Source organism: Penicillium crustosum (assembly GCF_028827405.1).
Source record: "Penicillium crustosum strain IBT 35664 chromosome Unknown utg000005l_segment0_segment0, whole genome shotgun sequence".
NCBI lineage: Eukaryota > Fungi > Ascomycota > Eurotiomycetes > Eurotiales > Aspergillaceae > Penicillium > Penicillium crustosum.
In genome coordinates this window covers 2,037,239-2,049,920 of record NW_026623126.1, presented here as the reverse complement: position 1 = coordinate 2,049,920, position 12,682 = coordinate 2,037,239, and the positions used below count along the sequence as shown (strand labels likewise).

The 12,682-nt window shown below is 46.0% G+C and overlaps 6 protein-coding genes across 6 annotated transcripts; 4 read left to right on the top strand and 2 right to left on the bottom strand.

Annotated features, from left to right (window-relative positions):
• Nucleotides 1-379: 379 nt before the first annotated feature.
• On the top strand, nt 380-694 carry N7487_011474 (uncharacterized protein; the record flags this gene model as incomplete). Its single annotated transcript, XM_056879204.1, has 2 exons — nt 380-465; nt 598-694. The coding sequence occupies 2 exons, from the start codon at nt 380-382 to the stop codon at nt 692-694; spliced, it is 183 nt and encodes a 60-aa protein (XP_056724523.1).
• Nucleotides 695-713: 19 nt separating this feature from the next.
• Nucleotides 714-2,143, bottom strand: N7487_011473 (hydroxymethylglutaryl-CoA lyase; the record flags this gene model as incomplete). The annotated part of the gene is made up of 3 exons (XM_056879203.1): nt 714-1,010; nt 1,181-1,655; nt 1,707-2,143. 3 exons carry the CDS (start codon nt 2,141-2,143, stop codon nt 714-716), a joined length of 1,209 nt encoding a protein of 402 aa, XP_056724522.1.
• Nucleotides 2,144-4,186: 2,043 nt separating this feature from the next.
• N7487_011472 (uncharacterized protein) lies at nt 4,187-4,554 on the top strand (the record flags this gene model as incomplete). The annotated part of the gene is made up of 2 exons (XM_056879202.1): nt 4,187-4,198; nt 4,330-4,554. 2 exons carry the CDS (start codon nt 4,187-4,189, stop codon nt 4,552-4,554), a joined length of 237 nt encoding a protein of 78 aa, XP_056724521.1.
• Nucleotides 4,555-5,305: 751 nt separating this feature from the next.
• N7487_011471 (uncharacterized protein) lies at nt 5,306-5,543 on the top strand (the record flags this gene model as incomplete). Its single annotated transcript, XM_056879201.1, has 2 exons — nt 5,306-5,446; nt 5,496-5,543. 2 exons carry the CDS (start codon nt 5,306-5,308, stop codon nt 5,541-5,543), a joined length of 189 nt encoding a protein of 62 aa, XP_056724520.1.
• A 621-nt stretch (nt 5,544-6,164) lies between these two features.
• N7487_011470 (FAD-dependent oxidoreductase) lies at nt 6,165-7,590 on the top strand (the record flags this gene model as incomplete). Its single annotated transcript, XM_056879200.1, has 2 exons — nt 6,165-6,463; nt 6,555-7,590. The coding sequence occupies 2 exons, from the start codon at nt 6,165-6,167 to the stop codon at nt 7,588-7,590; spliced, it is 1,335 nt and encodes a 444-aa protein (XP_056724519.1).
• A 752-nt stretch (nt 7,591-8,342) lies between these two features.
• Nucleotides 8,343-10,052, bottom strand: N7487_011469 (uncharacterized protein; the record flags this gene model as incomplete). Its single annotated transcript, XM_056879199.1, has 3 exons — nt 8,343-9,469; nt 9,547-9,855; nt 9,908-10,052. The coding sequence occupies 3 exons, from the start codon at nt 10,050-10,052 to the stop codon at nt 8,343-8,345; spliced, it is 1,581 nt and encodes a 526-aa protein (XP_056724518.1).
• Nucleotides 10,053-12,682: the final 2,630 nt, after the last annotated feature.

Here is a 12,682-nt window from a genome sequence, read left to right as displayed (position 1 = left end):
TCCTTCTTACGTTAAAAAGCAGAGAATACACGGTACTAGTGAATTCGACACGTATTGTAAAAATGTCTTGCTACAGACAAATCCATTTCTACGCCAATATTTAAACCGATTATTCACTTGTTTAACTCTTTTTGGCTCTTCAAATACTCTCAAATGCCCAAGTCACCATGTCCGGCTTGGATGAAGATGACTGGGCAGCAATTTCGCACCCACACTGACTATCTTGGTCGCCGCGTGGTGCTGAAGCAATTCATCGAGCTAGGGTTCCCTCCAGATAACATACACTTAGTTCCTGGTATCACAATACGCTCCTGGGGTGCTTTCTGGAGATTATTTTCGCAGAACATATTTTGAATGGCAAATAAATTCAAAGAAAATCATGGAAAAGCAAGAGAAGGTCCTCGGGGCTTGTATTTATGTCTTTTTCTTGGGACGGGCATATGTTGAGAGTGAGTTGGCCCAAGGGTGAGAATTGTCACCCCGTTCTCACCTCTCTCACCCCAGTATTGAGACTTCTCACCCATATCACCTGTACTCACCCTAGAGTGCCGCTTAGGTGCTAAGGGTGCATTAACTATGGATTGTGCAGAATAATAGGCTTAAGTACGGGTGGGCGGACGGGAAGCCTTGTTTTCCACACCCTATGGTCGTATGTATCGTTTTAAATGCGGGAGAGGATCATAAAGTCAATTGATTGAGAATAAATTGGCAGTTTAGATGCGAAAGGTGAGAAGGGTGAGGGTGTAATAGAAAGTGTGAGACTCGAGGGGAGAACCGGGTGAGAATACCGCAGTCTGGCCCGAAGCCTTTAGGCCACTCAGCAAGGCGATGGTGGCGGGTAATTGGAGGTAACCGGCCGACTCCGAAACACCGAAGACCTCTTTATATTTGCATACGGTTATGCCAGAGCTTTGGTGGCGAGTGATTTCATGGTGTAGAGCCCTCGGGGCAATGATTCTCGCCTTGGACGCCGTCACCTTAAGCTCGGCGTCTTGTGACTCCGTGAAAGACTAGCGTAAGACCATTGAAAAATTGCCTGTTGTGAAACATCTGGCCGATGTCTTCCCCCTCCTGGTCGATAAGACGCGCTTCGGGTGACGTATGAAGATAGCTCTCTACCGGAGTTTATTGAAGTTCAGTATGAGTCAAGGCACAAAATGCTTCAGTTAAACTCGCTCACGACCCGGCCAATTCTAGCACAACTGCCAGTCGCCTTTGTAAGCTGTTCGGATATCCAAACTCCAGTATCAACGAGCTTCGATAGATTGACACCAGTGTCGATACCCGCATTGTGGAACATATAAACCAGGTCCTCTGTGGCTACATTTCCTTTAGCTCCAGGTGCAAAAGGACAGCCACCAAGACCCGCTATGCTTGAGTCAAAAACTCGCAGCCCGCAGTTATATGCTTCCCACACGTTTGCTGCTGCTTGGCCGTATATGTCGTGGAAGTGCCCTGCGAGTTTCTCGCGGGGAATGTCATTATCAAAAAGGAAGCTTATGAGGCTTCGTACATTTGATAGAGAGGCAACTCCCAGCGTGTCGCCTAGGCTGACTTCATAGCATCCTGCATCGAGTAGTTCTTTCACGCAGCGGAGCACGGACGCTGGTTGCGTTGGTCCGTCGTATGGGTCGAGGAAGAGGCATGAGACATAACTGCCGCTGTCAGGATGATAATTCTGAGAAACTGTAAGTGTACGCACTCACCCTCGAACAGCAATATTTGATTTTAATGCCAAAGACGCAACATTCCTCGCCCTCTCTATGCCCTGCTCAACAGAGCAGTTGATATTCGCCTTACTGAACCCCTCAGTAGCACTGATAAAAACAGCAATCTCTTTAACCCCATATTGAACCGCAATTTCCAACGCTCGAACAGTTGGCACCAAAACAGGAAACCTCAAATCCTTCCCACCCATCCTCCTAACCTCCTCATCTCCGAGCACCTCCCGAGAATCCGCCAACTGTGGAATAATTCTAGGCGAAACAATAGATGTTAACTCAATAGTACCCAGACCTGTCTCTTTTAGCCTCCTGATTAATTCCAGTTTTGTTGGTGTAGGGATATAATCTCGAATATTCTGTAGCCCATCTCGGGGTCCTACTTCCACGATTCGGACGGTCGGAAGGTCTTGCACGGTCATTGTGCCACGGCAGTATGGATGGAGATAACTTTAATGGAAATATCTGGGGGGGCTTGGTTTAATCAAACATTTATGAGGACCAATTTAGACCTCGGCGAATGTCATCATACCCTAGATATGGATGCAACCTAGTCGCGGCCCGGCCGGATCGAGTTGCCCCACGGGACGAGGCTCCCACCGACACACGGTCCGTGCTGGGCCGGAGAACTATGGGAATGGAGAACGAGGTTGTATATCAAACAACCTATTAATACGAGGTAAGATAACTCTTTCTGGTGCTTCCAACGCTTGGTGTACAGCTATTAGTGGGTCCAAATTATCCAAATATTCCAGTATATCGTAATAAGCCACATGGTAATTGATATTATCTATACTTCGCATATGTATAATGTAATTATCATATATGATATCATCAGTATGCATTTGATCACTATATACAGATCAATCAATAAATGAGGAAGTAATTAAAACCTCTTTGCGTGTGTGGGTTTCTTAGCTCACACGTCGATCTACAACTTTCAACGGTGTAATTTTATCCTGAGATGACTCTATTTTTAGGAAATTATATCTGCCATCCTCAATATGGCAGCCGATTCATCATTCTTAGATCTAGGGGGAGTGGTAGACCCGACACTACGAAGACCCATAGCGCTCACAGGTCAACCCCCCCCTTTTTGCCGGGGAATGAGATGCCTAAATGGCTTATTTTAGAATGATAAAATACTAGAATTACTATGAAAATTCTCCTGATAATCAAAGTACCTTGGTTCTACTAGCGTTGTAGGTAGGTTAGAACCGTATGAAGCTTTTGGCGCCATACAAATTACTGCATCTCTATATTGCGGGTTATTGTAAGTCCAAAAATATTACCTACTTAGCCGGAATTCTTTCAACCTGTCAATATCTTCTAAATTATCTTGGGATTGAACTGTTTAAGACCATAGAGGACCCCACGTGAGATTGATTTTGATCGCCACAAGCGGCCGTGTTGTTGCTTATATCGACCCTTTGAACATCCTTCTTGCTTTAAGACATTCAATTTTGCTCGAAAGGTGTCCCCATAGTTGCCATGCTCCACTCAAACATAGTATACCTTCACATGCTAGCTTACAGACTAGCGCACGTGCTGTGGATAACCCAAAGGCTCTTCGTTGCTTTGCACTGGCATCTTGTGGGGAGCCGAGTGTCCTGCGAAGAAGCTCTTGTCCTCGATGTTATCTGTAGAAACGCCAATATCCAAAATCATGTTCTGTGAAGATTCTCATTTACAACAACCAGATATTGAACATGATCACAGGAATGAGTATTTTATTACCAAATCAACGAGCTTTGTATATTCTTTCACGTGCCTGCAATGCCTTCTGACACAGGACACCAGAGTCCATACTTTCTTTACTCTTTATTCATTCCGCTATCGTTGCAACCGAATGAGGAACCCAGCATGGAATACGAATTCATTCCATCCAAAGCGGTTCCGTGACCAACAGGAGTACTTTGGTAAACGGTGGCCTGAGTAGTAGTTGCCAGAAGTACCGGGGGTACTGGTGGTTGTGAGGATAGAGGATTTAGGGTTGATGATCAACTAGTCAGGATAGAGGAGATACATCTACGTAGATACATATGTAAATATTCCATATAATTTTCAATACCATAATTGGGTTTAGAACGATTTTTAATTCTTCTCCGCACATATAATATTTTATATCGTATGCATCTCGTTGTGGCATTCCCAGGCTACATGCATGCAGCATACATCTGGGGCTTTCCCAATTTAACAAAGTAAAATTCTACGATAAATAGTCAAACGAAAGAACAAAAACAAAAACATACAACAGTGAGGATTCGCTGGTGGTCACCCACCCAACTACTAACTCACCGGCGTGTGGCTTAAGTACGGCTGAGCGGACGGGAAGCCCTGTTTTCCACACCCTATGGTCGTATGTACTGTCTTGTTTGCCGGAGAGAATGTTAAGATGCAGACAGCTATGTGGTTAAAATAGTGATGCTGTCATATCTACCGTCTATCTTAGTGCATGATGACCCATGGTCGGCAGGGTAAGAACTTCCTCTTAAACCCCACATTATACGCGGGCCCGGGGTATGGGTAGCTGCCAATTAGAAAATCGAACTTGAGTGCAATTATCCGGAGTTAGTGGAACGAAGTTTTTAACGATAAATCTCAAAAGGCTGAAGAGGAGCAGACAGGGAGAGGAAGAGAGCCATGGAGAGAACAGGGTGCAAATCAAGATGGCCGCATTCTTCCATCCACACACCTCTGCATTTCACACTTCTCACATCTCACCTCTTTCACAAGGGGATATAATAAACGTATTGATATTCTACGCGAGGCAGAAGAGATATGGTTTGAAAAGGTTGTAAATGCCCGCTCTGATGGAAGCCTTTGCGCCTGAGCTTCAAGTTTGCACCCTCAGCAAATGAGCTGCCGTCTAGATGTTAATTTTTCTGATCGGGTCTTACAATCCTGTCCAAAAGGTTTTGTTTGAAGATAGCACCGCTCTGCCACTTTGCTTCCCTCGGGTTATCAGTGTTTCTCACAGAAATGCAAACGAAAAGGTTCCCATGGAAAATGAGGCTCTCTATCTTATACGCAAGGAAATTGCTCTACCTGTCCTAGAAGTTTGGGTCCAGGGTGTAGCCGATATGAACCCCCTCGATTTAGGCCCATTCATACTGATAATCTTCATCGACGGTAAATATCTCAAAGACATTCTGATTTCAAATGGCTCACGGGTGCTAAAAGATGATATCTCTAATGATACAATGGAAATGGTATACAGGCAGATGGCCAATATCATGCTTCAACTATTCAAGATCGACTTTTTTCTCCGGATTGGTAGCTTACCTGCAATAACTACCAATTTTGTTGTGTCTACACGTACGCTCACCTGGAAAGCTCATGATATCTTACGGACAGGAGGCTTAAAAAATTTTGGGATTTATATATCCCGAGACTCCGAATATATTTATAGTTTGTCACATTTATATTATAGGCAGGAATCCCCCACCACTTGGCAATACCTCCATTATGTTCTAGGGAAAGACTGGCAATAGCCCCAAAATCAATCAAATTCGGTCGCTGGAGAGACAGCTGCTTTATTACGATATAGATTGCTAAAGGGTTTAGAATCTTTGATTCCAGAGATGACCGTGCCAGAGTTCGACGAAGGCCCGTCTAAGCGTATTTGTGATGATCTCGGTCTAGCAAATATGATCGTTAAAAGTTCTGAAGATCTTACTATGCCACCTGGCTACCCCGTCAAATCTGCCATACTAGACGATGAAGTCACTACACCACTGAAATATCAGTTCATTTCCTCGGACCTCATCATAGTATGTCAAGGTGGGCGTTTTCACGGCTCTTCCTGTATGCCTTAACTAAATTGTAGCCACCTTATCCGTCTTCTTGAATAACTCTCCCATTCCAAGAGGTCGGATAAGAAAGTTCCGAAGAGTACAGCCTTTACTAGGCGGAAATAGGTACGAACATGGCATGGCCAAGGTGGAGACTAAACCTTATTGACGTCTGTATATAGTAACCAAAAGTTAAGCCACCGGGAGGGGGACGTGACTCCTCCCGATGTCTCAGGTTCTGAAATGGCCGGGTTCTAAGGTCCAATGACAATTGTCGCCTGCAAGAACGAGTCTGATTATTAGGCACGTATATATTTATGATCACGATTCTGATGCATAGCCCCACTAAAAGGGGCGTTAGTTGATGACTCAGCGGAGTCTGACGCTGACGTGCTACCTACACATAGGTAGCCCTGAAGACAGGGTGGTGCGGGTACCTCCGCTGAGTAAACCGGATATGTTTCTTCCCGAGGTCCGTTGGCCCTGTGGATCTATAAAAGTATATTTGAAAGTAAAAAGAAAAGCCAAAAAAAAACAACAACTATAAAGCCTTGTCCAAATAACAAGGATCGTTCGTGATGTACATTATTCTATACAATTTTCTTCTCACGCCCTTTGGTCTCGTACACTAAAAATATAAGTCAACACAATGGTACCTAAATCATTCAAAGTGATTGTCGTCGGCGGTGGCCCCGTCGGTCTAACCGCCGCCCATGCCCTTCATCACGCGGGTATCGATTTCATAATCCTTGAATCTAGGAGCTCTGCAGTTATAGACCAAGGTGCCAGTCTTGTGTTATCTTCGCCAAGTCTCAGAATCATGCATCAGTTGGGAGTTCTGGAACGACTGTTGAAGATAGGAGGAGAGCTTCAGCACACCCAGTCTATGACACGAGACGGACATGAATTTGTTAGCTCTCAAGCAATCTTCCAAGTGTTGAAAAAGAAGTAAGCCTCCCATGGTGTATTTGATAAGGAATCCGCTCTATGGTTCTCATATTTTTGTGGAAAGAGATATATGCTAATCACCTCTTATCAGCCACGGGACTGCACCAGTCGCATTTCATCGCGCCCAGCTCATTGAAACTCTGTTCGAGAGCTTGCCCACAGTGGCGAAGGGTCGCTACCTTCTAAACAAGAAGGTTGATTCCATTGAATCCGATGAGACCGGAGTGCGTGTGACTTGCACCGATGGAAGCACCTACGACGGATCTATTGTCATTGGGGCAGACGGCGTACACAGCAAGACTCGTCGAATAATGCGCGAACAAGCGCTGGAGGAAGACCCTAAGCGTGATTGGGATGCGGCTGTTCCCTTCCCGGCTCTCTACAAATGCATGTGGTGCAGCTTTCCTCGGGTCGGCGACTGTGGACAAGCCACTGATACACAGTCCCAGGATATGTCAACCATGTTCTTAGCTGGTCGGGAAAGGGGTTGGATATTTCTTTACGAGAGACTGTCTGAGCCGACGACGTCCCGCATGGACTATACCGAGGAAGATCGACAAGCCTTTGCAGCTAAATTTGCTGATTTCCCGGTGACCGACAAATTAAAGGTCAAGGACGTGTATGATACTCGTCTGACCGATGGTATGGCAAATTTGGAGGAAGGCATCCTGAAGCATTGGAGTTGGGGCCGAATAGTTTTGACTGGAGATGCTTGTCATAAATTCACGCCTAACGCGGGACGCGGCCTTAACAATGGGATCCAGGATGTGGTGGCCCTGTGCAACCGACTTCATGAGATACTGGAAACGAGATCCGAGGCCGATTTGCCGGATCTACTCACTCTGGGTAAGATGTTCGCAGACTACCAGCAGACCCGATCAGCTCCTGTGAAGTCCGACGGGGATCAGTCTCTTTACCTCTCCCGCATGCATGCCTGGGCAAATTGGTTCTCTTACTTTATGAGTCGATATGTTCTATCTTACGATTGGTTATTGACCTGGACGCTGAACTCACTTGCCGCCAAAGAGATTCGGAAATCGTTGGTACTGAATTATATTCATGTTGACGAACCCTTCTTGGCATCGGTTGAGTGGGAACATCCATTGCGAGAGAAGGCAATCGAATAGACACATAGTGTAGTTCAGAAAGACTTTCTAGGCGATCTCTCTCCTTATTCTATAGATCAAACAAGGGGAAATTATACCGTAATTCGAATTAATAGCGACCATAATCATGGACATGCCATCGATTATTTCTCTTCTTCTTAAAATAGAATAAAACGTATTGTCCACCCGTATCTATATTTACTAACTTTCACTCGTTAATTAAGGGGGATTAAATACTAAAGCATCCAAAAATAAGCGATTGGTAATGCGTACTAATAGAGTACGGTTCAATTATACCATCAAAGCTACTAGTACATTTATTAACCTGAATCGTTCCAGGCAACTACTATCCGAAGTATTAATCAGGGCACTTCACTCGTCTGACGAGTTTTTCTCTCGTTCATTATGTAGAGCATGACTAGTATAGCGCTCCCCAGACCCGCTTTCCTCGTGAATCTCCTGCTCATCTGGATTGAGGGGAGCTCCATTTATTCCGGGTCTAGTTTCGTAAATTCATTGGCCGTAATTTGTGCGTGGAGGCGTGTTGGCGACAACTCCAATTCCTTTAATATATAGGGCACTTACATGGGTAGTGGCTCGGCGTGCATCACGCATGAAGAGTTCTCGTAGCTCCCATTTTCAAAGGTCTTTAGAAGATAATAAATTTACAAAACGTAGATATATATGAGTGTATTGACTAAATTTTGACTTTTGGTAATTTATGAGACAGGAGGAAATCCAGGCAATATGCGAGGAAAAGAGAGTTCCCATATTCAAGAAGAGTACAACTTCTTCTCATGAGTGTGTAAGCCATGGACATTACCCTCAGTCTGTGCACTCGCGCTTCTCATCTCAAAGCGAACCGATCCCTTGTTCACCCCGTCACGCAGGGCATCAAGGTTCTGGACACCGATATCCTGGAGAGAATGCTGCACACCAGCAACAAGGTAAGGGACAAACTGAGTAATAGAGCCACGATCAATCACGGAGCCCGCAACACCCTGTGCAACCTTGACCTTATCATTCTCAGAGAAGTACCGCGAAGCACCGGCATTATTGCCAGCGCCACTCTTGCTCTTGTCCTCCATGACAGCAATACTGCCCATACCACGGAAGGCCTTGACCAACTGTCCTTCGCGGCTCACAAAGTACTCACCAGGAGACTCGGTAGTACCGGCAAGCAAGCTTCCCATCATAACTGCTGAGGCACCTAGCGCAAGTCCTTTCACAATGTGGCCCAGGTTCTGGACACCACCGTCAGCAATGGTAGGAACACCAAACCGAGCGGCAAAAGCAGACACACTGCGCACGGCGGCAGCCTGAGGACGACCAGCGGCCATGACTTCTTGCGTGATGCACGCCGAGCCACTACCCATGCCAATTCGTAGACCATCTGCACCTGCAGCAATCAGCGCTGCGGCTTGCTCCCGGGTAACAATGTTACCCGCGATAACGTCGATATCGGGGAAGATTTGCTTGATGTATTTGATCATGGCAATCTGGAACTTGCTGTGGCCCTGGCTGCTATCCACGACGACAATATCCAGACCCGCGTCGACGAGTTTCTGGAGACGGACCTTATCCGCATCGTGGGTGCTCACGGCCGCAGCGCAGAGTAGCTGCTTGGATGGGAGCTTCGATGCAAGAGGATAGTGAATGTTTTTCATCAAGTCACTTCGGGAGAGTAGGGAAATCAGGGATCCATCCTTATCCACGATTGGCAGCTTGCCCTTCTTCGAACTCCGGAGGACCTCGTTGGCTTCGGTGAGGGTGGTACCTGCCGGTGCGGTGACGAGGTCTGTCGCCATAACAGCCGTGACTGGATCCTCGGGGTTCCTGTGGAACTGGATGTCTCTGCTAGTGACGATGCCGAGAAGCTTCGAATGGAGGGTTCCCTTTTCTGTGAACGGGATAAGGTAAGAACTACCAAACAAAACAAAGCATAAAAGACAAAGTCCCAGGAGAAATTCAACTAACCAGTCACGGGGAACCCGCCAAATCCCCATTTAGTCTTCAGTTCCTTTGCCTCTCCGACTGTCGTATCCGGGGACAGAACAATAGGGTCCTGGATGAAGCCATTTTCATAGCGTTTCACTTTCCTCACCATCTCGGCCTGCTCGTCTGGCGGGCAGTTATTGTGGATAACACCCAAACCACCCAGAAGAGCCATATGGATGGCCATGTTGTGTTCGGTCACAGTGTCCATGGGAGAAGACAGGAGAGGGGCCTTGATGGTGAAACGCCGGGTTACTTTTGTTTCCAAAGAAACATCAGATGCTGGGAAAGCTATTCAGAAGATTAGAGACAACTCCCACTCAACCATGGTTGGTTGCCTTACTGATAGAACCGGGCAAAATGAGAAAGTCATTGTAGGTCAAGGCTCCATGACTATCCGAGTCAAGGAGAGTATCGACGTGGAGACCGTCCCCAGGATACTCCTTGAGGACCTCTAGAGCCTTTGTATAGTCCTGAATTTCGACCATAATGCAAATAAACCAAAAATAAAAATAAAAATAAAAATAAAAAACTTATATGTATGGGAATGGGGGGATAATTCCCGAAGAAAGTCAGAGGGGCAGGGGACGGGTGTCCTTTTAACCTCAGAAAGCTCCAGCAGTAGCACGCTTGGCGAAGAATTTGTTGATAATCTACGCCCCACAACAACCGGTTTACTATGTTGCCTGGGCACTTCCCTGAGTACGGAATACGGAGTTCTCCGTAATGAGCCTGGCCCAGAACTATACCATGCTAGCAGGGATTATAGAACTGACCAATCAATACAAAAAGCTTAGGATGTATATGGACTGTCGGTGTAGAGGCGCGATACGACGCAAGAAAAAAACGTCAAGACAAGCCTTGCCAGACTCAACGTTGATAGTTGTAACATTCTATAATCTCTCCAGTGCTATTATCCATCCAATGCTAGACCAAGTCCTCATATGAAGAGGGATTAAAATCTATCACCCAAATACAGCCCCAGAGTGCCTCTCTAGGAATGATGAGAATCTAAATGTAAGTCAATAATATCGGGTCTATACGGGGGCCTGGGCGATGTGCGGGCGAGTTGAGTGGGGCCGCCCGCCATTCGGCCCCATATAACCGAAATTTCTAATGCGCTAACAACTGAACCAGTAAGGATCACCGCCAAGATTTGGGGCTATTATTACCTACATGGGTGTACGGAGTACTCGAGCCTGGCTTTGTCCTGGAAAATTTTCAGTAGTTACGTTGCTACTGAAGGTTGAGAGGTGTCAATTTGTCATGAATATGACATTTCCGCCAAAGCTGCGGGAAATTCCGACTACAGGACGTGAAATTTGCTAACGAAAATGGTTGGCCATGAGGAAGAGGTCGCACGCGAAATCCATCAATGTATCTAGGAAATTGGTGAAATTGTGGTGATTTTCAAGAATAAAATGGTGATCGCATATAATTCATACCAAGCTTATTTTCGTTTTCTATCCCACTCTAAGCCACAAGGCAGCAGCTTGTTCCAACAGCTCGCCCCACAGCGGCTCATACAGTTTTTGTGTCCAAGCTTTAAGCATGTCAAATGAGGTATCTGGTTAAAGAAAAGGTCACCTTCAGCAGACCAGCTCCATTATCGGCAATGAAAGTAATTACACCAGCTGGAACGGGACCTTCGTATTTAGGGGTGCATTGTTTGGCATTCAGTTTCAGTACATCTTCCCGGGTGACAGTGCTCCTATATGACTGCTCGGGACAAGATATTCAGTAACGATGAGTTTCTCGCTCGACATAGCGAACATTGGAAATGGTTGCAGAATTGAAGGGCAATTCAATTAAAAAAGGGAATTACATAAAGTAATAGTAGGAATTCGCCAATATTCCTGCGAATAAAAACTTGAAAGGTTGTCATAGAGATATTCCCCTCCTTTTCCCTATAGGGCGTCGGCAATCTTCCTAGTCTAAGGCTGCTAACTAATTGTGTTCTTGTATTTCCTTTTAATTGATATTTTAGGTGTATGGTGACGATAGTAAGTATTTGCCATTGAAGATTTTCTTAACTCTCACTTCTCAGCTAACTTTCCCTTCTTATTCTTGGTTCACTTCCTGGCTTGGACAAATATATATCCGTCCCAACCATAGGCTCTATCCAGCATACAGCCATAAAGACGAGCAACTCTGAATGGGATTTTCCCCTGCGGATGGGACTCGTGAAACTGGATGCTCCTTTGAGCATCAGGCTTATTTGGCTTGAATTACTAGACCGGGCCGTAAAGATTCATTGCCGTGAATACCCGGAAGAAATTGCTAGCGGAAATGCCACATCGGGGTTGAGCGCGACAATTCCAGCCTCCGGGCTAGCTACAGGGTGTTGTGGTGTTCCACGAGTCTTGATCCTTATCCTAAGCTGTTTAGGACCGATTGCTTTCTTCACAAAATCAGAATGGATTTGAGAAAAGTGAGATCGAAATCGCCTGGCTTATTGTGTGCACGTGCTGCAGGCGAAGGCTCTGTAGGCTCGGCCCACTTTCCATTGCATTGCAAGTCTCACGCCTGCGAGAGAATATATCGAACAACCGTGCCACTGACGTGGCCTGTTTGGAAGGTTATGGTCTTGCTAAACGCGGCCCAGAAAGCATCTAGGTGGGTTCAACGCTGCCCGCGCAGGGCCTGGCAAGTTTCCTTTGTTCGGTGCTTTGCGATGGGATAAATAAATTTTGCCTTTGGAGGGTTTCCAACACTCGCAGATCGATCCAAGACGTTTGTATGATGAAGCCTGGCGAATATCCGGGCACATTACTCGGTCGCTGTGCGCATTCCTGCTAAAGTCTATTAGGCTAAACATAATATAGTGGCGAGAAAGCTGTTCCTTCTCACTCCAAAGCCAGCATCCCGATGTGTAGTGATAAAGGTTATTCTCATCACAGTCTAACGTGGAGATTCCTTGTATGACAGGGGTTGCATGCGACCAGGGCGGAACAGATGTTGAAAATGCACGCGTCTGGCGGGAGGTCCAATATCAAAATCTTGGGTATATCAACAATCTGCAATAGAAGACATGATGCAACGAGTTTAATATTGCAAGCGCGTAGATAAGACCTAGGTTGGAGGATCCCGTAAGCCCTGCGTGCGTGCATTTTGTGAA